The 27,491-nt window shown below is 43.4% G+C and overlaps 2 protein-coding genes and 1 long non-coding RNA gene across 9 annotated transcripts in view; 1 reads left to right on the top strand and 2 right to left on the bottom strand.

The window, feature by feature from the left end:
• Nucleotides 1–1,743, top strand: part of DNAJC1 (DnaJ heat shock protein family (Hsp40) member C1) — a 181,973-nt gene extending 180,230 nt beyond the window's left edge. Inside the window, exon 12 of the mRNA XM_055543778.1 lies at nucleotides 663–1,743. Within this exon, the coding sequence (XP_055399753.1) occupies nucleotides 663–731 (69 nt within the window). The 3' untranslated portion in view covers nucleotides 732–1,743. The remainder of the gene's footprint in view (nucleotides 1–662) is intronic.
• The window catches only part of LOC129625411 (uncharacterized), a 46,518-nt gene extending 36,196 nt beyond the window's left edge, over nucleotides 1–10,322 (bottom strand). The window contains exon 1 of the long non-coding RNA XR_008701430.1: nucleotides 9,667–10,322. This is a non-coding gene — a long non-coding RNA (uncharacterized LOC129625411). The remainder of the gene's footprint in view (nucleotides 1–9,666) is intronic.
• Nucleotides 10,323–13,904: 3,582 nt separating this feature from the next.
• MLLT10 (MLLT10 histone lysine methyltransferase DOT1L cofactor) overlaps nucleotides 13,905–27,491 on the bottom strand; it is a 212,590-nt gene continuing 199,003 nt past the window's right edge. For 2 of the 7 annotated variants that reach the window (XM_055543776.1, XM_055543777.1), the window contains 7 exons: nucleotides 27,071–27,225; nucleotides 25,084–25,272; nucleotides 24,576–24,664; nucleotides 24,079–24,440; nucleotides 22,977–23,073; nucleotides 17,267–17,485; nucleotides 13,905–15,640 (listed from right to left, as the gene is read on the bottom strand). In XM_055543776.1, coding sequence (XP_055399751.1) covers nucleotides 15,596–15,640; nucleotides 17,267–17,485; nucleotides 22,977–23,073; nucleotides 24,079–24,440; nucleotides 24,576–24,664; nucleotides 25,084–25,272; nucleotides 27,071–27,225 — 1,156 coding nt within the window. In that variant the 3' untranslated portion in view covers nucleotides 13,905–15,595. Of the gene's footprint in view, nucleotides 15,641–16,484; nucleotides 16,612–17,266; nucleotides 19,012–22,976; nucleotides 23,074–24,078; nucleotides 24,441–24,566; nucleotides 24,665–25,083; nucleotides 25,273–27,070; nucleotides 27,226–27,491 lie in introns of those variants that run through there. The other 5 variants (XR_008701429.1, XR_008701428.1, XM_055543775.1 and 2 more) reach the window with 5 other exon arrangements.

The raw sequence follows: 27,491 nt of genomic DNA, 5'->3' as shown, positions 1-27,491 counted from the left end.
CTTTTCACTTTCATGCATTGGAGAAGGAAATGGCAACCCACTCCAGTGTTCTTGCCTGGAGAATCCCAGAGACTGGGGAGCCTGGTGGGCTGCCGTCTATGGGGTCGCACAGAGTCGGACACGACTGAAGCGACTTAGCAGCAGCAGCAGTCCTTGGGGATGCAGAAGAGGCACCTGTTAGATGTTTCTCTCAGAACGCTGCTAAAGCCAAAACCCCAGGAGAGTGAACACTCGTTCTTTGTCCCGGGCAGCTGATAAAGTCATCTGCAGCAGACCACAAACCAGTGACCTGGTTTCCCACATGACCTTAAGTTAGTGAAGGGTTACAGTGCCTCCAGGGTGTTTCTGAGCAGAAACAGAGATGGTTCTGGAAAGTACCCTGTGATACACAAGGGAGCAGCGAGGCCGCTCCGTGCTTCATCAGGGTCCTCACCCCAAGGAGTGGCAGCAACAGGCAGCTGGGTCTTAAGCTGCCAGTTCTGCAGCCTGAGGGGCTGGAAGACCCGCCGGTGCTGGGACGCGCCCGGGGAGAGCAGGGCATGTTCTTCGGGAGGTCCAGGCCGACAGGACAGCCCTTGGTCAGGACTGGGCATGGCGGGCTAACCCCACAAGGGGCACGCTGATTGTAACTGTCACCCCACCACCTCTTTCTCTCTCTCCAGGAAGACTGTATCGCTAGATACAAGCTGCTGGTTGAACTGGTTCAAAAGAAAAAACAAGCTAGAAGCTGAATCCTCTGGAAGATGTTGTTTACCTCCATTTTCCAAAAGGATTTTTTTTTAAATCTTATGCAGAAATTTACATTTTGTACCTCAGTATTTCTATACGTCATGTGCCTTAGTGAAAAAAAAAATTAAAAATTTAAAATAAATGTTGTGCTACATTGTTTAAACATATTGTGTTAACAGAAAAACAGATTTGGGTATTTTATAAATTATTTTCTCTCTCATCACTGCAAAGCTTAATTTCCTGGGGACAAACAGAATAGTGCTTTTCTAACAGTCAGGCAAATGTATGAAGGAACATGAGTGAACTAATGTGTAAGAATTAAAACATAATGTTTCTTTGACCAAAGAGCACACCAGTTGATGAGTAGCAGGATGCTGGTGTTTTGGGAAGAAAAAAACCTGTTGGTATATTGAGCTAGCTAGTAGTAATGTGGGGTTATCTTAACGCTATGTATTAATATGTAGATTAATATATGTAATTATATAATATATGGATACGTTATATGTATCTAAAAAAAAAATAAGTCTAGATGCACACGGACATAGGTAATAAACTGTGATCTGCAGAAATACATCCCCAACTATAGAATTTCCAGAGAACACATAGGCAAGGTTTTTAGGATCTGATGACTTTGGGTCCCACTTTTCAATATCCAAGTTAAAAGTCACTATTTTGTGCTGTTAATTTTGAATGAACCGTCACCATCAGCTGTGCACTCCTTTTTAAATATGTCATTTGCTCAGGACTTGGAAATAGTTTGCTAAAGTACAAACTGCCTAAACTTGAAAACCATTAAGATCACCAGGACACATTTCAGGGAGGTGCTCTGATAAAATATCCATACAGACATGGTTTTTCTCTAATGATTGAAGTGAGGCTCTCAGAGCAGGCTCAGGTGGCACTGGCTCTGTAACCTTCTAGCCTGAGCAGGACACACGTGGCCCCATGTCAGCCCGCCTCTGGTGCTGTGAGGGACCAGACCACGCGAGACGTCAAGAAGAGCAGTGGAGAAACAGCTCCAGGTCGTCGTTTCCACGAACTGAGTCCTCGGGCAACAGCCCTTGAGTCTCATCTGGGGGTGGGGGCGGGGTGGGGGGGGGGGGCGCCTTGCCTGCAGGTCAGGAGCCTGTCACGGTGGCACCAGGGCCAACAGTTTCTGCCCCAGGACTTTCTCCTGGAGCCAGTGGGGCTGTGAGGTTGTGACTGCATTCACTGAGGGACAAGCCCTGCTCCCCGTTCATATGGGGTGTCTCAGTGAAACAAGTTGATTCACAGAGGGAACCGTGAAGGGACGGTTCTAGTGGCTTGCCAGGCCCTGGGTCCATTCTGTCTCTGGTCCAGCATCAGCCTGTCTTTCACACAGCTTGCCTGTCCAGCTGTGACATTCTGTATCACGATCACCCTTTTCACTTATGGTGCTTTGAATGGGGTCTCTGTTACATGTACCCCCAAATCCCATTACAAGGTTTCTGGGCTTCCAGTGTTGGGAGAGCCCCACACGGGCCCAGCAATGCCTTAAGAGGTACAGTTCAAGATAAAAGGTCCTAATTTGCCTACATCGTCATCTTCTGCACACTCATTAAGGAGGTGTCCCAGCATGGTTTGTCCTGACTGCCCCTGCCACCAGCCCCTCTAAAACCAGAAAGCGGCCCTTTCGCATGGCCGCTCCTACTCAGGGGACACAGAGTGGCTAGTTTTGTTGAGGTAGGACCAGTGGGCCTGGTGGGGAGGGTTCACGAGCATAGCAGGACACAGGAGACCCATGGGTGCTTCCAAAGGAGGTTTCTGAGAGGTCATGTGGGGACCAGGCCTGGCCCCCCTGCCCTTCCTGACTCCCAAGGAATCCCTCCCCAAACCCATCCCCTCAAAGCCCCAGCTTGTGACCTCTGTCTACTCACACCTCCAAGGCCAAGCTGTGTGACATGATCAGTGCCTTGTTTTACTTCTTTGTCTCAACTCCTTGTCTGGAAAAAGAGAGACGAATGGTGGCTGCAACACAGGTTGTTATGATGACAGTCTGGCTTGTTGAAAACAATAAATGTTCTTTTTCTATCTGACCATCCGGACTTCCTGTTGCTATCATTTTCAGTGGCTGCTGACACGCGTGACAGGGCTGACAGGCCACCAGCCGGTTACATGCTCACTTGGCCCATCATGGGTGGGAATCTCGGGCCTGTGTGGATTCTTGGGGGTCTGGGAACCCTACCACATGGTATGCACAACCTTTTCCTTTTGTATGTGTGGTCCACATCTTTCACTAGGTGCCCCTGAAGGGTTTCTCACCCAGAAAGGTTAACTCTAGCCTCTGCTAGTGTGTTTACTCTAATGATAGCCATGGAGGACCCACATGGTACAAGAACCACCCCCAGACTCGGCCTCTGACAAAAGAGGTCCAGGACTTTACCTGGGAGCTCCATCCCACTCAGACCCCGGCAGAGGGATGGGCGGCAGGTATCTGCTCTGTGCAGTACTTGCAAAGCACTGGCCTGGCCCCAGCACACCCCCCAGCTGCAACCCCAGCCCCACGGGCTTCAGGGTCTTGCCCCCATCCTCCCAGAAGCCTGAGCCTTTTCTCCTAGAGTGATTTTCATTTATTTCCTCCACTGGGGCAAGGGCTTATGGTTCTGTTCTGTACACCAGTGAGAGCACCGGTTTTCAAGTCCCGTCTCACATTGTGTGTGTGCTCACCAAGCCCCTGCTGTTGGAGCAGGTTCCCACCAGAGCCAGCGCTGCTGAGGCCAGGTGCTGTCACCTGGCACATGGACCGGCAGGGCTGGCTGCTTTCCTGGCTGCGCCGACGATGCTTCCTCACTGAGACTCCAGGCGGATGACGGGTTTTTCTGTGACACTTGCCGTGGGAACCACCTAGAAGTCTCAAGCTCTTGTCTCCTTGATTGACCCACGAGTGCCTGGCCAACATCCTGGCCCCACAAGACGAGCTCTGTCTCGACTGGAATACTGCTGCCCATAGGCCAAGTCTTCCCCTGAGCTCCCTTCTCAGTTTTTGAAAAATCATAAGCAGCGTTCCTGGTCAATGTTCTGGATGGCTTAAAATTGCCTCTTGCCTCTTGTTATGTGCCAGCCCCACCCCCACAGCAAGTCCACCCACCCCTTTGAAAGTGGAGAAGGAACCCCTTTAAAATAGGAACACTTCAGCCCCTTACACCTATAGCCGGGCTGCAGTTGTTTGCTTCAGCAGTTACATTTTTTCCTAAATCTTAAAGGGCACAGTTTAAATTGTGACGTTCTGTACTCACGGGGTAACTGCGTGTCCCAAGCAGCCAGGGACGGCCCCGGTTTGAACTGGGTCCTCCCTGGACCCAGTTCAGAGCGCACCTCACATGGTCACCTCTGTGAGGTAGGAGAGGTCCCGCCTCACCCCCACCTCATGAGCACGCGGCTTCTGCATTTGTTTTGCCCAGTTTGGGCTGAGAAAGCTGGAGGACAGAGGGCACGTGAGCCCTGGCGCCCCCTAGGACACGGCCGCCTGTGTGGGAACCATCCCGATGGGGTCTCCTGCGCCAGGCGGGCCCCCTTGCTTCCGCCTCACCTCCCTGCCACCCCCACCGGCCCCTTCAGCTGCTTGCCGCGGCCCCCCTCCCCGCCGGCCGCCTGTGCCTCCACCTGTAGCTCGGATCACAGCGCGGCCTGGAAGCCACCCCACTGTCTTGGCAGGAGTCCCAGCCTCCTGTTTGAGTAAACTGCTTGGCCTTCAGCCTTCGACTTTATTCACCAGGGAGCTAAATTAACACGCTGTAAAACTGAGCGGCTGCGATTATTTTCCTCTGGTCTGGGGGAAAAAAGAATGGCTTCGTGTAGAACAGAAAAAGGGAAACCACTTTAGCAATCAGTTCCCCGGGGGGAAGCTACCAGTGTTTCAAAGAGCCGTGTCCAAAGAGCACCGCGGCCCCGTCCCCCGCCGGAAGTGGGGTGAGCAGGCAGCTCCTCCCCTTCACTGGGTGCCCGGCCACTCTGACAGCCCGGCCCCAGCCTCGGCAGGGACCCTCAAGCCCAGCTCCCTTCCTCATGCTCCCCATGTCCTCCCACTCCAGAAATGAAAAGACACCAAATTCTTCTGCAGGGAAAATTGACTGCTCATCTCTTGCCGTCACCACCTGTCAGAAGCCGGAAGCTCACTGTCCCCTGGATTACTTCAGGAGTTTACCTCGATTAAGCCCATCTTTGATTAGTACAGTTTAAAAAGAAATCCTGCTTTTACAGATGAAATGGACAAAGATATGAGAGGGTTATCTTTTTAAATGAAGTATAGCGAATTTACAATGTTGTGTTACTTTCTGATGGTACAGCAAACTGATTCAGTTACATATGTATATATATATATATATATATACACACACACACACACACACCTTTTCATATTCTTTTCCATTATGGTTTATTGCAGGATAGTGAATATAGTTCTCTGCGCTACACAGTAGGATCTTGTTTATTTTATATATAGTCATTTGAATCTCAAACTCCTAATTGATCCCTCCCCATGCCCTTCCCTTTTGGTAACCAGAAGCTTATTTTCCATGTCTGAGGGAGTCATCTTTTTATTTTGTCTGTCCTAAGTTACAAAGGAAAATGAGCAATCATGTTTTCTGTTACTCAAAAAGAAATGTTGTGTAGAATTTAAGATAAAATATCAAATTATTTATCCCAAATTATCTTGGTTCCAATCTGTCTTACAAAGGAGGATGTTCCTGCAGTGACAGATAGATACCTCTAGACACCTGACCCTAGCTGGTCTCCTGTTTTAAAAGGTTTGGCATAGGAAACCCCGATGGAATCCTCCTCTTTGGCTACACTGAGATCTATCCGATTGTGTTAACACTGGAGTAGAAGCACTGGATGTGGACTCTTGCCTGAGGCTGTCTTTCCGTAAAGGAGAGAGGAGGGTTCTGGCCTGGGGTGGGACAGGATCTCATTGTGCCAATGAACCCAAACATGCTTTAATCCCGGGACCAGTCAGCTCCAAACCACCACCCCACCTCCCCGCTCAGCACCAGTGCCTGGAGCAGAGAAATCTGCTGTCTGCAGTGGGCTGAGCACGCACGGGTTGGGGAGAGAGGACTGACAGGGCCGCTTCCTCCAGGAGCAGAGCCTGGGGCGAGGAGGGGCCGCCCAACACCTCCTTCCTGGTCTCAGCTTGGACACTGACAACAAACCAGAACCAGAGGTGCAGAGATGGAGGACTGTTCTGAGGGAGGAGTTAAACACGGGTCATAGATCAGAAGAAAGAAGTTCCAAGAACTTGAGAAGCACAAAGCTGAGAGTGCTGCAGGCGGGAGGGCCAGTGTTTATGAGGTCACGGGCCTGGCCGTGGAGCTGCTCTCAATCCGCAGTAAAACCCAAGACCGAGTACCGAGGCCTGCAATCGAAGTGTCAAAGGTTCACACTGCGGTGAACAAGGCCACCTGATCTGCAGCTCGGAGGCCAGTTCTTGGAACAGCAGCAAGGCCCATGACGGGGACCAGCTCTTCGCCAGCCTGGGCAGCTGCAAGGCTTTCCCCCGAGCCAGGAAAGGAGGAGAACTCGGGGGGTGGGGGTGGGGGCGGAGGGCCCAGAGAGGGCGGGAGGGGAAGCAGCCGGAGGGCGCATCAGGTTGTTCCTGGGACTCCTGGAGCACCCAGGGCCAAGCCCCACTCCACCTTCACGGGCGGCCACACCCCACCAAGAGTTTGCAAAGACACTGTGCACTTTAGTTTTTCACAGACCAACACACACACACACACTCAGCTGCGGAAACACCTGTCCGTACTTGCTTCGGGAGAACTAGCAAGATCACTGCGGCAGAGCAGTGGCGGTGCCAAAAATGTAAAATCTCCTAATTAATCCGTCTGCTTGTTCAGTGAGCCAAGCGAGAAACAGCAGATGCATCAATCACAATTTGAGGAAAACCAAATTAACTCCATCAGCAAAAAAGTGAATGTCTTGCTGTAAACTTCAGAAGGACTGGCACAGCCGGAACGCGTTCACAGCCGCCAACCGCAAGGTGCCTTCTTGCGTCTCGGGCCTCTGCTGCCTGGCCACGTGACCCGTCCTGTCAGCTGCCCCTCACGCCACCCAAACTTCTTCCGGTCACGTCACCACACACCCTTGCTAACCACTGGATCTAGGAGACGTTTTCACCAAGAGCTGATTTCAAGTTGGATCTTCAGTCCTGATGACCAGCAGTGTAACCTTTCAATTTTCTGCAGCTTCAAGTTTTTACAGAATGAAATGGGTGTAAATTCAAGAAAACAGAGAGCCTTCCAGGCTCCTCAGATCCTGTGCAGGGGCTTCATCTCCCACCTGCCTTTTGAATCTCGCGGACCCCAAAGGCCTGCCTCCAGCGCTCCCTCCTCGCGGCTGTCACCCACACCGTCTGCACTGGCCGGACGGGGACAGCCTTCCTGTGCCCCGAGTCCCGGAGCACCGTCCTCTCCGCCCCTCTGGGTCCCCTCCCTGGAAATCAGAGGTTAGAAGTCCTCCAACAGAACTGAGACAGGTATCTTCAGTCTGGTACCGGGATGGAGTCTGTTCATTCCTTGCCCCTAAAAGCCTCTGCTTGGTGGAAACACCCTGCTCTTTCTTGCCCATTCTATTCAGGGGGTCAGCCCCCAAGGGACCCAAACATGCTTTTCTTCCCCACCCTCCACCTGATTTCAAAGGAACCTTCAAAACAGTTTCCAGTCCCAGGGAGACAGGCCTGGGACCCTTTGCCGCAATGTTTCCACCTGGACACAACTCTCCTCCAGCAACAAAATACAAAGAAAGTGTATGGGACTAAAAATGAGTATGTGCATGAGCAGTTAGGACAAATTCTGGACCCCAAAGATACAAAGAGACCAAAAAACCCAACTGCCACTTTTGAAGAACCAGGAACAAAAACAGGGTGCCTGAAGCAAAAGAAGAGTATTATGCATGTCCCCTGCACACACCACCATTTAAGGGGTTGGCAAACCATGTAAATCACCCCTCTAGCCTGACCCCTGGACATACCCCTACTCTCACCCCATGTAAGAAACAAGCTCACGCCGCCTCAGTGAGGGAGCAAGGGAACCTGTTGTTTGTCCCTCCCCCACCCACCTACAGAGGGGCCCCAGTAAAGCCTCACCTGTATTTCCTGTCTGGCCTCTGATCAATTTCTAATGATTAAGGAAGCCAAGAACTCTGGTCCGTAACATCAGGACAGTTTTTTGGTGCCGTCGGGCTGGTAAGGAGAGAGTGACAAGTTCCAAGGCCCTGCGCTCAGAGGTCTCGGGGTGGGGGGTGGGGGGGCGCGCGTCCTCGCCGGCGCCCACTGGGGAAGGGTGAGTGGGAGATGTCCCAGCTGCTGCCTGGGAATTAATGCAAAGCCAAGTCTTGCAATTGTTTGAAAAGCGGTCATGGTAACTTGTCACTTAAAAAATGTATTAACCCTAACACCTAACAGTGTTACTTACCAGCACCCGGAGGTGGATGTACATGCTAGGGAACACTGGCAGTTTGTCTCTTCCCCAGTTCTGCGTCCTTGCAGGGCGCCAGGCCCAAAGCAGCCAGGGGTCTGGGGCCAGAGAGGGGCCACAGCCTTAAGGCTGTCCCGGCACCACACAGGCTCTGCCTCCAAGCACAAACTTGCCAAGCCTGAACTGTGACCAAAGACAGCTCACAGATCACAGAAGTCCTTGTTGAACTTACAAGATTGTCAACATTCACTTATCAGTAAGAAGGAGACATTTCCTTTGATGCCAATAATAAGGTGAGGGATGGGACTGTAAGTGGAGTGACAGTTGGCATGAATTCCTAACAAGGTGAAATTACTTGAAAAATCTAATGGCTTCCCAATGTTTGCAAAACTTCACAACTATTTCATTTGGAAAAGCCTACTTTAATGTATAGCAAAACTTGGCATCATCAATGTTATTTCATTTTCACTGAGTAAATTTATGGTTAGTGGTATTTGTCTCACTGAAGAGTTTTCACATTCGAAACACAAGTCCATCCCCTACTTTTAAAAGCAGAGTTCCATTTAGTTGTAAGGCACTTCTGCCTACAATGCCAAGGGCTCTGCACTGTCTTGGGGAGCATCCTGAGTCAGTGGTTATCTCGTCTTCTGACTGGCTGACAGAGAGCTTAAGAAAACAGCATGGAGACTTGTTTTCTGGGCACTCATGCCCAATGCCTGCTCTTGACCCATGAGCAAGCACACCTGCACAGAAGTCTCGATGGGAACCAGCCCACGGAACCCCTCATCCAAGCAGAGCACCCTTTCCCAAGGGTCTGTGGTGGGCAATAAGCAGCAGGTGCTCAGAAACTTCCCAGAATGAAACTCAACAACAGGGAAGCAGGGAGCAGCAGCCAGGTGCATGCCATTGGCGGGGGTGGAATTAGGCTACCCAGAAACCTCAGGTAAGTTAGAAAAGTGACTAAAGCAAGGCGAATCACACCAAGACAAACAGCCAAGACAAGTGACTACACGTATATATAAGTATATAAATGAAAGTGTAAGTATATAAATGAAGTATATATTTCATTTCTTATACAAAAAATGAAAAGGTGCGTGGCCAGTGATGTTTCGTTTAGAGTCAATGACTCAGAGTGAAAACCGAGGAAGCTGCCAATGAGCTCCTGTCTTCAGTCTTGGGAGAGACAAGACTTTCCAGAATCTGATTATTATTTTCCAATTGTGTACCAGAAACCTAAAATGTGCTCCTTAATAAAGTGAAAAGCCTAAACCGGTTTTCCTTGTTCATTCAACACTTAACAACCAGGACCCAATTACACAGACCAGCATACTCTACACAGATCAGTATACTGTGGTTCTGCAAGTCTGGGATAAAGGCTGACCATCCGCAAGGACCACAAGTGATTCTGATGCTCACTGAGAGCTCGCAACCATGACTTTCTCTTTAACTTAAATGCCTCTGGTTAAAGCTAACTGTGTAAAAGAAAAAAAAAAAAAGAACTCACTTTTTACCAAGTACGAATACAGCTTTACTAATGCGCCTTCCTGTCTTCTCCACTGTGGTCATTGCCTCCTCTCTGCACCGGTGGTTTGAGGGGCGCTCTGTCTCACCTAACAGCAGGCCGCAGGCTGGTTTGCTCTCCACGCTGCATGGAGTCTACTTCCGAGTTTCAACCCCAAGATGCAACCGCACCGACACCAGAGCACGAAGCACCCAGAGGCTCCTGGAACCAACCGACACCAAGGGCACCAGGGCGTCAGGAGCTCTATCTTCTCCAAACAAGACGGACGTCACCAAGCAGGTGACACAAGGCCTTCTGACCTCACTGGCCTCACAAGAGGACGCCCCTAAAAACCCCTAGACCTGGCGGGAAGGGGTTGAGACTGAAACTCTGTCCACACCACTGGCCTTTATTAGTAAATTGAGTAACAAAGTGCGGCCCCTGCCTCAGGGCCAGCACAGCGCCACCCAGAGGCACCCTGAGCCTCCGAGGGTCCCTAGGTGGATATCCAGCCCCCACGCCGGCACCATGGGATGCTTCACAAGAACGCCTACTCCAGCTCCACCTCCTCAGGAGCAGGGGAATCTGAGGGCCTCAACGCCTCGTCCGCTGTGGTGGAGACGGCACCGGGGCTAACAACCAGCCTCGGCAAAACTGAAGTCCTACCTGCAGAGTCCAGGGAGCAGTCGCTCTCGGCGGCGAATCTCACCAGTGAAGAAGGGCAGGGAGCCTGACGCCGGCACTGGAGTGAGTTTCCCGCAGCTCAGGCCCGAGCTCACTCAGAGCCCGCCCACCATAGAGGGTGCCGGGAAGCCAGCGGACCTTCATTCACGCCCCGCCCACTGCTGAGAGCGCCTCCCCGGGCCACCTGCCCAAAGAGCGGGAAGAGAACGCAGGGAAGCTGGCACAGCCCAGCAACCCTGGAACCTAGTTGGGCAAGCCGAGCTCTGCTGAACACATCCAGTGACCCTGTTCAGCCAGGGAACTTGATACACTGGTGGGCTTAAGTCAAGAACACAAGAGCCCTACCGTCTTGGAGCTAGTTCTCCCACTCTGCCTGGGCAGGGAACCAATTTGTACCCCCACCCACTGCTAAATGCAAGTGCTCACCCAGGGAGCCTAACAGGATCCTGGGATGTGGGCAGCCCATCCCAGAGCCATGCTTACAGTGGCATTTAGCGCACGACCCGTGCTTCTCTGTCTTACCAGCAAGTTCAGTGCCGTCTGGCTTAATTAGGAGGCCTAAACAACGGTGCCCGCCAGGGAATGAAGCAAACTCGGAGTTCTGCTTACTACTGTGTATAGTACCCAGTCTCAAAAGCCGGATAAGCCTGACCAGAGGCCCTAGGCAACAGCAAAGCCCAACCTACAGCCTTACTAGGCCAGGGAAACAAGCCAGAATTCCTATCCAAGATCTCTCAGCAGCACCACCACCCCTGCCCTCCCACCTTTCAGGGCTCTGGGCAGGGGCCTTGCCCCAAAACAGACTCTAATACAGCAGACCCCACCTGCCCACAAGCATTACCAGCAGACACATCCAGAAACCTCAACAGAGCTGACTGGTGAAAAGCTGTCTCTCCCAAGACAAACCTGTAAAACCTGGAAGAGAAGCCCATTTACTCACAAAAATACACATAAACATGACATCACCAAAGTAAACTAATAACTGACACTAAAGTAATGGAGATCTATGAACTGTCAAAGAATTCAGAATAATCCTCTTAAGGGAACTACAAGAACACAAAACTATAAACAAAATTAGGAAAACAATTTGTGAACAAAATGAGAAGTTCAACAAATAGAAACCATTAAAAACAAAAATCCTAGAGCTGAAAAATACGACTGAAGGATTCAACAGCTTTAAAAAGATGAAGATGCAGGAGAAAGAATCATCCTGATGTAGAAGACAGGACATTTGAAATTACCTAGAGGAACACAAGGGAAAAAGTGAAAAACCGAAGAAAGCCTTATGGGACACAATCAAAGAACCCGCATCTGAATTATGGAAATTTCAGGAGAAAGTGAAAGGGACAGGAAGCATATTCAAAGCAATAATGCTAAAAACTGCCAAACCTGGGGAGAGGTATGAACAGATCCATGAGGTCCAAAAGACCCCACACAGGTTGAACCTAAACAGGGCTACACTGAGACACATTATAAATATCAAAAGTCAAAGACAAATAGTTTTTGTCAAAGAGAGAAGTTACATACAAGGGAAACCTCATCTTTAAGACTATCAGCAAATTTCCCAAAAGAAACTTCAGGCCAGGAAAGATGGAAGATACATTCCAAATACTGAAAGTAAAAAACCGTCAACCAAGAAGTCTGTATAGGGCCAGTGTCCTTTAGAAATGAAGGAAGGATAAAGATTTTCCTGAACAAGCAGAAGTTGAGGGAGTCCATCACCAGGAGACATGCTTTACAAGAAAAGCTAAAGGGAGTTGAGTGGAAGTAAAAGGATGCTAACTAACATCATAAAAATAAAGGAAGGCAGCATGAAATTCACTGGTAATTATAAACATACATTCAAAAGTAGATTCTGTAATACAGTATGGTGGCACATAATTCTCTTACAACTCAAAGTTAAAAAACAAACAGTAAAAAGAACCATAACTACAAAAATCTGTTACTGGATACACAATATGAAAAATATGTAAACTGTAACATCAGTAAAATGTGAAGGGAGAAGTAAAAGAGTGAAGCTTAGGACTTAAGCTGTGTAAGTTTAGTTATTAGTTTAAAATAGGGTGTGTTATAATTTTCATGTAATCACATGAGAAAAAGCTGTAGTAATTACACCAAAAAGAAAATGATGGAGAAGTCAAAGCATATTGATCCCCAAAGACCTCAAAACACAGAACAAGACAGCAGGAAGAAGAAAAAGGAACAAAGGGTCTACAAAACAGCCAGAAAACAGTCAACAAAGTGGCCATAGTCTAAGCCCATATCTACCAATAACTACTGTAAACAAAAATAGATTAAATTCCCCAAAAAAAAGAAAAGAATGGCTGAATGGATTTTTTAAAAAATGATACAACAATATGCTGCTGCCTACAAGAGACCTGCTTTAGTCTTTGAGACAATTAACTGAGAGTGAAGGGATGGAAAAAGACAGTTCAAGCAGAAGTAACCAAAAAGCAGGGAGAGGTTGCTATACTTATATATCAGACAGAACAGATTTTAAACTAAAAAGGGACAAAGAAGGTCATTATATAATGAAAAAGGGGTCAATCCATCAAGAAGATGTAACAACAAACTGAAAAGACAACCTACAGAATGGGGAAAAGTATCTGTAAATCATGTATCTGATAAGGGATTAATGTAGCCAAAATATACAAAGAACTCATACAACTCCATAGGGAAAAAAAAAAATCCAATTTTAAAATGGGCAAAGAACAGACATTTTTCCAAAGAAGATCTACAAATGGCCAACAGATATATAGAAGTCATTTGAAAAGTTCTTTAACATCACTAAATCATTAGGGATATGCAAATCAAAACCACAATGAGTTATCACCTCATGCCTGTTAGATGGCTATTATCAAGCTACCATCTGATCCAGCAATCTCACTTCTGGGAACACATCCAAAGGCAACAAAAACACTTATGTTGAAGAGATATCTATACCCTTATATGTTCATAGCAGCATTATTTATATTAGCCAAGACATGGAAATAATCTAAATGCCCATTAATGGATGAAGTTGCTGTGTTATGTGCATGTGTGATGGAGTATTATTCAGCCATAAAAAGGAAGTAAACCCTGCTATCGTGACAACATGGATGGACCTTGAAGACATTTTGCTAAGTGAATTTAGTCAAACAAAGACAAAATACTGTACAATCCTCATATGTGGAATCTTACTTAAAGAACAAAATCTAACTCACAGAAAAGAGGTGGGGTGAGGGAGAGGGAATTGGACAAAAGTGGTCAAAAAGTTCAAATTTCCAGTTATAAGATAAATATATATTAGGGCTGTAATGTACACATGATGACTGTAGTTAACATGATAATAATATAGAGAAGTAGTTAAAGAGAGTGAATTCTAAGAGTTTTCATCACAAGGAAAAAAACTGTTTTTGCTGTTCTCTTTTTTTGGTATCTGTATGAGATGGATGTTTAACTACACTTACTATGGTAACTATTTCACAATATATGTAAGTCAAATTTTTATGCTGTAAACTTATACCATGCTGATGTCAATTATATCTTAATAAAACTGGGGAAAATGGCAGTTATAAACATTATTAAATTTTATTAACAAAAACTTTGTACATTTTAATACATGTGGAATTTTACATCTAAGTAAAATAACAACACATTCAAAATTTACCATTTATACAAATTGTTACAGAATAACAACCAGTGGGTTAAATAAGTAAAATAAACCACACCGATTTTTTTTTAATTATCTACAAAAGATTTGACTTTCTTTAAAATTCCCCTGAACATATAAAAATAAATTAATTTTACTTTTCAATTAAATCTACCAATTAGAAATATTACAAATCAAAATATCAATGTTATCTTATGAATTTTTCACAATACAAAACAGATTCACAAAACCTTATTTACAGAAATGAGGTAAGAACTGTGCAATGTTTAACCAAGAGACATATTGCAGAATTAACATGTTCTTCCAGCTAAGTACACAGTGGAGGTCTAATTATATCTGGGTCTTTTTTCCACTAATAATTCACCCATTCAAGAACAGTTCAGTGATTACATCCCCAATTGTTTAATTTATATACTCTGCTACACTGTTACCCCAGGAATGGGGCTACCCAACGTGGAAGGGGTATAACATAGATTTCACTTGTTTCAGGAACTGCTGTGGTGGGGTTTTTTTTTTTTTTTTTTTTTTTGGTCTTGTTTTGTCTGTTTGAAATCATTGTTAACAACGAGAAGTTGTCTAAAGAAAAAAAGAAAATTGTTACCAAATCCACACATTTTTCTTGTGACTCATTAGTGGATAAATACCCAGGTAATAGCTTCGCCTGAGCTATCTACAGTGGCATAGAAAGTTCTCAATAAAGGCAGAACCATGGGGAAGGCTGCTGTTGCTACTCAGCTGACCAGAGCCACTTCAGCACAAGGCAGGTACTAACAGGCACTTGATTCAGGCCAAACCCTACCAGCAGTTTCCAGAGTGGCCCCTCTTTCGTTTTGAATTGAGCTGGTTTCCCCAGCAGCCTTAGAGCTCACTTAACTCGAGGTTTCTTCAAAATATGAGTAGGTCTTAACACTAAAGAAAAAGCATTTAGCAAAAGAAAATTACCTTTAGCAGAAGCAGACATTTACCATCCTAACTTGATTACCAAAATTGGCCAAATCCCATTAGAAAGGAAATTTTTATAACAAAGATTGCCAGGTCCCAGTGGATGACCTAATTATTTGTAATATTTAACCAATAAAACTCTATAGGAAGAAATTAAACAGTTCCTTGAAATTTGTTTTAAGGTTTGACTCACAGAGCAAATGTACTGTAACCCAAACAAAAGATCATATTTCATGTTCCAACTGGTACAATAAAATCAAATGGTTTATAAATGGAACAAGTCTTTAGTTTTCCTAGTCATCTCTGCAATTTATAATCAAAATTAGTTGTGTACCAACTATATTAAATTTCTCTTAGGTTGATAAACTCATTGCCATGTAAATTATTTCACTGACCAAAGTTAGCCGTTAAATTTTCTTTCAAAGTTCAAAAAAATCTGGGAGAGGGGTAGGGGATATGGGAATTTCATTTCAGTGCAACAAAGCAACATCAACCAAAGCCTTACAAGAATGCTCTTGTAGTAATTAATCCTTTGTCGTGCAGCTGGTTTCTTGTTGCATTTCTTCATAGGTGTAGTAAAAGGACTGCAACAGCAGCCAGATGAAGTGCCAGGACAGCAGGATAGGCCATTTCTAGATGTTTTTTTCTCAAGTGTCAACTTTTCTCTTGAGCAACAGGCCCACTTTTATCACTAAGTCTCTGAGGTTAAAACAAACAAAATCAAGTACATTAGCTAAAGAAATTTTTGGCCCACACTTGAAACAATCTCCTCTTAACTGAAATTATAACTGAGATAAAAGGTAGTATATATGGTTATTCCTTTTTTCTACAAGTCAGCATGGCTACTTTTCAGCATAATGTAAGGACATGAAAATACTGGTAAACATTCAGTTGCTTTATATTAAATTCAGCAGTACACAAAGACAGAAGTACTCCTCTGAGGCAGGACTACTTTTCCACGGTAGTAGAAACACAGTCGTGTGGAAAATGAACAAATAAGGAAGTCATGGGTTCTGATCATACATGCTATCTGTCCTTTGAACTTTAACCTCTTTGAATCTCCCTATTTTAAAAAACAGGTTTTTTAATAGTTTAAAGACTGGAACCATATATACTATTGTCTCTAATAAAGACGCCTGTCACACAGCGGGATACTCATATTACTTCCCAGCCTTATAAAATACATTTCATATTGTATAACCTTTTTGTTTTTAACACAAGAAAAAACTTTAGAGCAAAAAATGGTTAAAAAAAAAAAATCTATTATCAGTACAGAATCAATGAAATTTCCATGTCTGCAAAACTAGGTTTGTGATAATGATAATGACAGTATTTACAATCAGGAAGTCAGAGGAACAGTGGGGTAAACAAAAAGCATTGAAGAGGTAATGAAAACCAGTATACTTTATTTTGAACTAATTCTTGTTACTAAATACAAACTAAAGCTTCTGAAAACTAAAAGCACAGTAAAGAGCAAGGTTTCAAAGTAATGGGAAAGAGCAAACATTGTGACTTTGAACACCGTTTTTGCCAAGTCTCCCACCTCATTCTTTCCCTTCTTCCTTTTCCTGGTGTCCAGTCTCCATTCTATATCCCAATATCCTTCCTCTAACAGGGTTCTGCCCTCAACTGGAATTTAGGGGAAACATTTATACTCCAGTAAAGTAGACCTGATTGAAGGGGAGAATTAATAGAAAGAAACAGCCTTAAAATGTGTGCACTGTACACATAAGGATACTGTTCCTGCACCCATTGTTCTGCTATCATTTACATAAGATTAAGAATTTAAATTTCATTACAATTGTGATTATGATTTACTTTCTATTCCGTAGAATAACTAGATTGCCCTTAAGTTTATATATTAATTTTACTGTAAGTATAATTCAGTTTTAGCACATCTGAGCAAAACAATAAAAATAATCCTAAATTATCTAGACTATTTCTATAGTTAAACAAATCACTTAAACAAAGATTCTCAAAATACCAACTACTTATCTTTTGATTGGACTGTCCCATATCACTTACTATACCAAAATATTTTCATTTTGAAAAACTGCTGAATTATAAAACAGCCTTCCAACCTTATGTGCAAATTCAAACTGATATACTTAGGGGATATATAAATTGGCTTAGGTCCTTTGTGTTTACAATATCCAGCTGCTGAAACAACTGGTTTTAAGAAGAAATTATCTGGGGGATAATATATTTTAAAAGAGAGAGAAGGAAAGAGGGAGGAAGGGAAGAAGGGGAGGGTCGGACAGTCATCTCTAATCACTAAAATTGGCTCTGTGATTTCACTAGCTGTAACAAAACACAGATACTTACTGTTACCTTCTGACTTGCATTATCACCATGGATGGTGAGGAACGGGTTGGTGGTGGCTGGGTGAAGTGGAGGCGCCTGCGTGCCTGCAAGCAGGTTGTTGATGGGTATCTGCGTGGGTCCCGGGATCTGCAGCTGCTGGAGATCAGGCTGGTGGTGCTGCTGCTGCTGCTGCTGGTGGTGCTGCTGCACCAGCTGGTATAGAAGTGCCTGGTGCTGCTCCTTAAGCAAGAACACGTGGGAGGGGTGAGTTCCCAGCCCAGACAAGCCAGCAGGACAGCCTGCCTTGTCTCTTTTCTTCTTTACTCTGATACTAGGTACTGAAGTGATGTCAAAGTCATACTACTAAGAAACACAACAAGAGTCTCATCTGGAAAAACACACTGCACTAGACAATAACCATCTACTGTAAATGTCAGTATCAGCGAATGGTTTTATTTTCAAAGTGGAACAAGCAAAAGAACCCCTATTCAAATGAGGTTGTACATGAGAATCAAGGAAAATGGCAACTTAGAGAAGCCACGGTGATCTGTGTTTGGTTTTAGAAATCATTGCATGGTGAAATCCCTCCTGTAATTCTGGGAACTTTAAGAGTTATTTTATTATGCTCTTATTCTGAGAACTTTAAAAGTTATTTTAAGAGGCGGGTGCAAATGTAATTGCAGTTTCAGATCACATATTTTAAATAATTTTAACTAGGCTCAAATACATCTTTATTAATCAAAATAGGAACCATTACAATTAACACGTTTTTGTCAACGAGAAATAAACGTGCTTATTCCTGTAGCATAAAAATCCATGCTTTGGGATTCGATGAACTCTTGGAAAGCATTCTCTGCCTCCTGCTGGTCGTGGAAGCATTTTCCTTGCAAGAAGTCGTCAAGATGCTTAAAGAAGTGGTAGTTGGTTGCCAACAGGTCAGGTGAATACGGTGGATGAGGCAGAACTTCGTAGCCCAATTTGTTCAACTTCTGAAGCACTGGTTGTGTGATGTACAGTCGGGCGCTGTCGTGAAGAACTGGGCCCCTTCTGTTGACCATTGCCGGCTGCAGGTGTTACACTTTTCGGTGCATCTCATCGATTAGTTGAGCATACTTCTCACAGGTAATGATTTCACTGGGATTCAGAAAGCTGTAGTGGATCAGACCAGCAGCAGACCATCAAACAGTGACCATGACCTTTTTTTGGTGCAAGTTTGGCTTTGGGAAGTGCTTTGGAGCTTCTTCTTTGTCCAACCTCTGAGCTGGTCATTGCTGATTGTCGTATACAATCCACTTTTCATTGCACATCAAAATCAGGTCAAGAAATGGTTTGTTGTTGTTGCGTAGAATAAGAGAAGATGACACTTCAAAACGACGATTTTTTAGATTTTCAGTCAGCTCATGAGGCACCCACTTGTGGAGTTTTTTCACCTTTCCAATTTGCTTCAAATGCTGAACAACCATAGAATGGTTGACACCGAGTTCTTCGGCAAATTCTCGTTTAGTTTTAAGAGGATCAGCCTCGATGTTGGCTCTCAATTGGTCGTTGTCAACTTCTGATGGCTGACTGCTATGTTCCTCATCTTCAAGGCTCTCATCTCCTTTGAAAAACTTCTTGAACCACCACTGCACTGTACATTTGTTAGCAGTTCCTGGGCCAAATGTGTTGTTGACATTGCGAGTTGTTTCCACTGCTTTACGACCCATTCTGAACTCGAATAAGAAAACTGCTTGAATTTGCTTTTTGTCTAACATCATTTCCATAGTCTAAAATAAATATAAAATAAACAGCAAGTAATAAGTCATTAGCAAAAAAAAAAAAAAAAAAAAACATAAAGCGAGAAATACTCATTAAAATGATGTATATATAACATAACCACACTTAAGAATGTATTCCAATATCAAACAGTAAAGTTCAACAAAACCGCAATTACTGTTGCACCAACTTCTTAACTTTTAAAGTTCTCATTCATGCCGACAGAAAAAGTGCTCTCCTGGTGTGGTTATCATACCATGCCTTCCAGCATTCCTGAATGCTTACTGTGATTTGTCAGGCACTGTTCTGGGGAGAAGAAGTGTTAGGATGAGATTCCTGCCGAGGGTCAAGCTACACAGTAGTGTGAGAGAGACTATTGGTGGGGAGGGGCGGGGGGGGCGCGGGGCAGCGGTTTCAGGGGGCCCTCACTTGGTAACAGATGCAAGGAGATGAGGGAATTCTCTATGTGGACTGGGTAGGGTGAGGAGGAGGGCAAATGGTTCTACGCACAGAGAATGCTAGCCAGTGCTGATGGGCCCTGTGGGTGTAGCCAGCATGACCCAGGACAAGTGAGGAGACCGGAGCTGGAGTGGAGTGAGAAAGACAGAGGCTGGAGAAGGACGAGGGCCTGCAGTGTGGCCGAGAACACTGGCTCTTCTCAGAGTACTGTCGGAAGGCAGACGAAGCAGAGGAGTGACACAACCTGACCGGGCATTTCTTGATGCATTCAATGTGAGGTGTCAAAAGAGAGGGGTGAAGTAAAAACGGCAGGGATTTTTGGCTGAAGCAGCTGGAAGGACGGAGGTGCATCAACTGCGGTGGGGGCACCGTGTGGCAGGCCAGCAGTTCAGTGTGGCCATGGTATGCCTGCACCACCTGTTAAAGAGAGCCAAGAGGTAGCACCAAGGAAGCAGTGGATATGAGAGCTTCCAATTCCAAAGAGAGGCCTGGTCTGGAGAAGTCGGTGTTGGCACAGACTGTCTTTAGAGCCACTTGGCTGGAGGAGATCCCGAATTCTAGGACCCTCTGAAGTGAGAGGGACTAAGAGAAAGAGGAGCACCCAGGAAAGGAAGCTAAAAAGGAAAAACCAATTAGGTAGGAAGAAAACCAAGATCCTGGGAGCAAGGGGAAGAGAGAGTTTTCGGGGACAGACGCTGTTACCAGGGGAGATGCCAGGTGGGAATGGACCGGGCTGAGCGTGGGCAGTACATGGAGGAGGGTCCAGCAAGAGTTTGTTCTTAAAGTGGGAGAAGGGACGTGCTGCACAGGACCACTTCTGCCTACGAGAAGTTCAATGCTTATCAATGAACAAACCTCATCCCGCAGCCTTGGCTGGCAAAAGAAAATATCAAGTCTAATCCACTCAGTCTTCATGGACTCTGGGCAACGATTTGTGCTAAAAATTTCTTAATCAACCACATTCCAGAAACAAGACACTTACATGTGACTATTAGAGTAAAATCTTAATTAACAGGAAGAACCCCAAATAAATTGAAATTTCAGTACTTCATAATAAGATGTGGCAAGAGAGAAGGAAACAAGACCACATTTTAGTGTAAGCATTTAAGAATTTATATGTAATCTATCCTCATACCACTTTAAGAACAGTGACAATGATCCAGAATTGTAAAATAGACATTTTCAATATATTTTTGACTAACGGAAGAAAGTTGGTGGGTGTATTTTAGAAAGAAATTACAAAGGCTGAAATCTTGAGTTAATTAAAGGAGTGCGCTCCTAGTATAGCTCAGTGAGGTGTGCAAGACACAGACGGTACATAAGGCACCTTAGTTCTCTCACCCCTCCTCCAAGATATCTGCTCCACACCTTTTCTCTCCTCTGACCACAATTTCCCTATCTCCATCAGCTGATGACTTTACTTATAATCCCCATTTGAAAACTAAAAACATCAGAAGTGGCCTTCTTCAACTTCCTATCATAAAACCCACTTACAGCTTCTGCACCTCCCTCTTACCAGGTGAAGCTGCTCCCTCCTGAAGCGCTCTGCTGCCCTGGCCTTACCCCTCCTCTCTCTGCACCAGAATATTACCCATCAACATACATAAAGGGCTTCACTGGCTGTCCAGTGATAAGAATTGGCCTGCCAGTGTAGGAGACATGAGTTCCAGCTCTGGTCCAGGAAGATATCACATGCCACGGGGCAACTAAGCCCATGCACCACAAGTACTAAAGCCTCTGCACCTAGAGCCTGTGCTCTGCAACGAGAGAGGCCACCGCACTGAGAAGCTTCCACACCACAACTAGAGGATCCCTTGTTTGACGCAACTGGAGTCCACACAGGCCAACGAAGACCCAGTGCTGCCAAAGATTAATTAATTAAAAAAAACATACACATATGTTGTCATTTTCAAAATGAATAGAAAGACGCCCTTAGACGTCTTCCTAAGGCTAACTGCTCTTTCACTTCTCTGCTCTTCACAGTAAAATATCTCAAGTGGCCCATACCCCATTTGTGTTTCCTGTTTTCTTTTCAATCACTCAATGAAGCTTTTCACTTCTCACCAAAATCACATTCTCAAAGAGTTCTAGACACCTAGTTTCAACGGGCAGTTCTTACTTGTCTCACCAGAGTATTTTACTCAGCTGAGTCCTCCCTGTCTTGAAAAGTTTCTTTGCATGGACTCTAGGCCATCACTCTGTTCTAACTCTCCCCTCATTCTCTCCTCACGACCCTTGACTGGATTACTCTCCTCTTTCAGGATGCCCAGAGCCCAGTCCTCAGACATCAGTCTTCCTTCCCTACTGCCCTCAGCAAGTCGTGTGAATCTAAACATCACATATGCAGCAATGACTCCAAGCTCCTATTTCCAACCTCATACTTTCCTTGGACTCCAGACTCATCTAACTGCTTAATCTGTGTCACCTGAACATCTAAACAGATATCTCAAATCAGCAGGTCCATAACAGAACTCCTGTTCTCTTGCCAAAACATGGTGTTCCTCCTAATCTTCCAAATCTCAGTACGAGTCACCATCCAAGTTAATGTCCAACAAACCAGTCTTATTGACTCTATCTTCAAAATACACAATTCTAGACAGTTTCACCATGTTTATCTTGCTCTCATAAATCAGCAGCACCTGGACCACCCCTGAAGCCCTGCTCCCCCCAACACACATACACTATTCTCCATTCAGCAGCTAAACTAATGTTTTAAAATGTAAATTATTGTCATATCACTATTGTGTTCAAAACCCAACACTTAATTCTTTAAACTCCTGAGAGGAAAAATGAGGATATATGAAAAAAGACTTTTAAATGGGGATAATTACAAAAGCTAGGCAATTGGTATACCATACTCTCTACCACTGGTACACCTGAATGTTTATTTCCACACAAAAAAAGGCTTTTTGTTTTTTTTTTTTAAATCACCAATGGCTTTCCATCACACTTAGGATAAATCTAAACCCCATACCATGGACAGCCAAACAAAGCAGCCCATGACCTTGCAGCCCACACCTGCCTGCTCTCCTCCACACTAGCCCAGTCATGCAGCACAGGTGCCCTAGTCCCTTGACCCTGAGTGCACATTCTCTTCTACCTCTGTCTCAGAAAGTCATGCTCCTTCACCTTTTATTCAGATCTGTGCTCAAAAGTCATCTGCTCAGTGGCTGGACCATCCTATCTACCATGGCTCTCCCCCGACTGTCCTCTATTCCTTTATCCTGCTTCATTTTTCTTTCCAGTACTCATCACTACCAAAAAATATGTATCTAATGTCCATCTCCCCTATCAGAATGAAGCTACATGAAAAGACAAGTCTTGTTCACCAGAGTCTACCAGAGCAGCACAATAATGTTCTAATACCTGTCGATGAATCCATACAATTAACATCACTGCAGGTATCATAGACTAGACCATGTCACTTCACAAAGTGGGTAATCTATAGCTATACTTATTATAACTTTGATCACTTGCTCCTAATAAAGATCAAATATTATGAAAAGGAAGAACTTACTGGTGTGAGCTGTTGCGAATTTAACAACTGCTGGAATTGCTGTTGATGAAGAAATATTTGTCTTTGCTGGTCAGAAAGTAATCCTAGTCCTGAGGCACTGAAAAATGATGAAAATTCTTACTTTCTACTGTAAACCTCTTTTTTTTTAAATGTAAAATGAAAGAACTTCCCAATTTGATGTTTAATAAGTTAACAAGTCAAGTTTTTAACCATAATACTTTCTGAAAAACAACGATGTAAAAATTTCTTCTCTGTCTCTCTGCACATATACAGGTAACCAAGAATTCACATTGTCAATAAAATGTTTTGGTTCCCTTTTTACTGTAAACCAAGCAGGTACTAAATTGTTCAATGGAATAAAAATTTATATGCACATGTAATACTTTATTTTCAATCATTCAAGGATAATTTAACCCACATATTAAAACAAAGAAAGAATCCAAACATACTACTAACTGATTTTACTTAAACTTTTTTTATGGTCCCAACTGTCAGTAAAATTAAGCACCAACGAAAAGAGAGCCAGAAGAAACAGTTTACTACTATCCACTACAAATCCATTTAAAATGATTTATTCCTCAAAAGTATGTGCAATAACAACATGGCTTTGCCATTCAAATGAAATTCCAGCACAATGAAACAGCAAGTCTCACTCCCTGGAAATTCAAGATAAATATTTGACCTTCATCTTATATCAAAATCTTTGATTACAAAGCTAACAAAATTACATAGCTGAATTTTAAGAAACCAACACTCATATGTGATCTTCATTACAATATTACTTTGCTCCAGAATTTTTGATACATGAGGTTAAGAAAAATAGCATTTAAAACAGACATTACAGATCAAGACTGAAATTTTCAGTACAGAATATATTTAATGCTTATGCTTTGTTTCTAAAAGTGATTTAACTTTGTATTTAATCTGAATTACTAAAGTGTCAAAAATAAATGGCTCCTGGTATAATATATTTAGTTTGTGGATTTTACTTTCTTAGAGCACATCTACAAGGGACACATTAAAATATCCCTAACTAAAGCATGGATAGCTTGGTACCATGTTGCTCTAAAAACTGCAAAAGATACTTAAGTAAGTTTCTTACCTGTTAGTCAGTGTAGCTGGCATTGGATGTGTTGCATTAGGTGGTACAGTTGTGTGGGTGAGGGGGGTAGGGTTCTGGGATATTGTGACAGGGGTCTGAATAACCCCATTTAAAGCTCCTACAATGCCATTAATTGCCAGTTGGTTACCTGGCAAAGCTCCAATTATTCCACCCACTCCAGGCACGGCAGGAATGGTGGATGTTACAGTCGGCATTCCACTAGCCAGTGCCCCCACTGTCACACCATTGACCTGCTGAACTCCGCTAACGCCTGAGCCCTGCTGAGCTGGACTCTGCCCGGCAGGAGGTGGAGTAGAAAGAGCCGATGAGCTGCTGGTGCTTTGTCCGCTGGAGGTTAAGTCCTAACATAAGAAAGAATAGGAACCAAGTTGTAAACAACACAGCAAAACAGTTTAAAATTATTTTAAACCATTTAACGTAATATACTGTTGTTTTTAAGTAAAATACACAAATGAAATTAACCATACCGAAATTACCTGATTTAATACAGGAAGAGAATTATCAGGTAAAAAGCTGTTTCCTAGATGAGGGCTCTTACTGCTGTTCAAGGAATCAGTAGTAGGAGCTAGAAAGAAAAAAGACAAAAAGAAGCTTATTTACCTGTTGAATTACATTACATGTAAGATTAAAGGTTTGTCTAAAAGCTTAGTCTGAAGCCCACATTAGAAACACTTAAAATTTTAAGCCTTGCTATTCTTAAGACCAATCTGAATGAAAAAAATCTGTATCTCTATTGAATACCATGGCTTTAAATCAATAGATATCATCATATACTTAAATTTTATCATTAAATTCTGTACTAAAGATGTTAGAGCAAATTCAAATTGAACATTGAACAGGATTCTTTATGCTCCTCTAAAATAACCTGTTATTCCTTTTCTACATCTTCATATAACTGGTAACCACTTATTATTCACTTATTATGAAAAAGATAATGAAAAGTCCATCCTACTTTCCTCAGATCCACAATAAATTCGCACTTACCATTCTGTGCTGAAAATGCATGCATTTGATGAGATGGGCTGGGGTTTGCTGTTATTGTTGGAAAAGGCACTGAGAGCTGTGCATTCAATAATTGAAGGCGTTCCTTTTTGGCAGTCAAGTTTTTAATCTGTTCCTCTAATCTTCGATTTTCTACTTGAAGTTGATGTAATGACTTCAGCATCCCTAAAACTAGCAGAGATTTGAATAAAGACAATTTCACACGCAGGACCAGGTACTTTATGGACTTGTGTCAATAACTTTAGAAATAAAACAGAAAAGTAGAAATTCTGTAAAGCATTTCTAAGTGACTAGGTTCTATTTCTAAATTTATATGCAGATACAAATATATAATAATATATTTCTACCTATATAAGCATAAAGGGATATTGTTCCAAGATATACTGCGTAGAAACTTTGTTGCCACTAACAAAAAACCCAAACCTAGTTCAGGTAATTTCCATTCTCAAATAAAAATCACAGGAACATTTGATTTTCATCAAAATAAAAACCTAATTACAAATTCAAAGTGCCCGCCATGATTTTTCATTAAAATCATTTTTTAAAGGGCAAAGAATCACACACAACAATGTCCTTCGACACAAATAAAGAGCACAAGCATTTTTTGTTGTTTGGTTAAACTAAGCAAGTCACCCGAGGACACTGGACGAGGAAGCCCAGCGGCTCAGCCTGCAGATCCACACACGCCCAGCAGGGAGCAGTGTACGCGCACCAAAGCCCTACTCCTGGCTCCCAGGAAAGGCACGTCCTCTGCACACAGGCTGTCCTGTTTCACCACCTCAAATACTTTTTCCACGCCTGCCACAGCTCGGACCTTTCAACGGACAGCAGAGATGCCATGATGATGGACACTTTAAGGTTCTATGTATTAAAAAGTTGTATTTGTTTAACATGCCCTCAGGGCCTTCAAAAGACACAATTCTACTGGTACAGACACATACGGTCATCTCCCAAGGATTTAACTTTTATCCCTCCTCTTCAAGATCCCACACAGATCCCTTAGTGTACCCAAATGAGATGCAGTAAGACTAAGCTAAACCTGTCCTCCAGCTATCATGTTTAAAGGATTATCCCGGCATGAATTTCCTCACAATTAGCATTTTTTGTAAAGAGCGCCATTCATAAAAATACCAAATTTACAGCACCTGTCTAATGATAAGCAAAATATTTTGTTTTGTTTTAAAAAATGAAGAAGTAAAAGCTTATACCCCCTCAAATTATTAGAAAAAAAAAAATAAAACACTATATTTAAGTAAGATAGACACTTAAAATTGTAAAGATACTAAATACGTATATTTAATAGACACTACATAATTTAGCAAGTAAATGATATAATATATAGTATATGTATAATGTATATATAACTTAGTACTTATTCTTTCTCATCCAAATTATAAAATCAAGAGAGTTGGCCTTGACTATACACATTTTTAAAAATAAATTCTGCAGTGGTGAGCAAGTTTTATTCAAACAATTAAGCTAAAAGAAGCTACAGCTCATATTTTTAGTAAAACTTAACTGATTAGAACAAAGTAGAATGTAGAAACAAAGTACTAATATTTTAATATTAATAATTATAAAAAGTAATAAGAACCAGTGAATTCTACAAGCCAGCAATGTTCACTTATCTTTTATGTCATCTAACCCTCAAAACAATACCGTGATATAGGCACATCATTATTCTCATCCTATAAATGGAAAACTGCAGCATACTGACATTAACACACTTGCCCAAGATCACGCTGTTAGTAACAGGTAAAAACAGAATTCGAGTCCAAGGGGTAAAACTGTAGCCTCTGTTCTATTAAGCCACTACATTACACTTTCTCACCATATTATATAAGATATACATCATAATTTCAATGCTATTCTTGACAAAGTGTGACTTCTACATCTGTCCACCTGAATGTTCATCTATCCATCCATTCATCTACTGCTCTTCCTTTAAGGACAAGAAGAGAATACTTACTGTCACTAGGAGTGCCCTGTTCTAATAAAAACTGCTGTCCTTCACTCCACTGCCTCTCCAGAAGCTGCTCTATGCTGGCTGCTACTGGGGGCAGGTTTTCCAAACTGCTGTTGCCTGGTTGGTCATAGCGGATCTGTAAGTTGCTTACAGGGGACCTGTTGGAAACATTAATCCTCAGGTTAAACAGGAGGAGGACCCTCTAAGGGAAGTATATTCACATTTCTCACCTTATGCTGACTCTTCTCCTGTAAAAGTTTTCTAACACCAGGTTATCTAGGCTAAAATGATAAAACCATAATCTACCCTAAAATTAGTAATTACCATCCTTCCTCCCCAAATGGTAAAAACCAAGGGGGAATAGTGGCATACAGGATAAGTAAAAAACACTAGAAAATATAAATATACTACTAATAATTTCTGA

Source organism: Bubalus kerabau, chromosome 13 (assembly GCF_029407905.1).
Source record: "Bubalus kerabau isolate K-KA32 ecotype Philippines breed swamp buffalo chromosome 13, PCC_UOA_SB_1v2, whole genome shotgun sequence".
NCBI lineage: Eukaryota > Metazoa > Chordata > Mammalia > Artiodactyla > Bovidae > Bubalus > Bubalus kerabau.
Note: the sequence above shows the minus strand (reverse complement) of the source record. Positions and strands in the feature narration are given on the sequence as shown.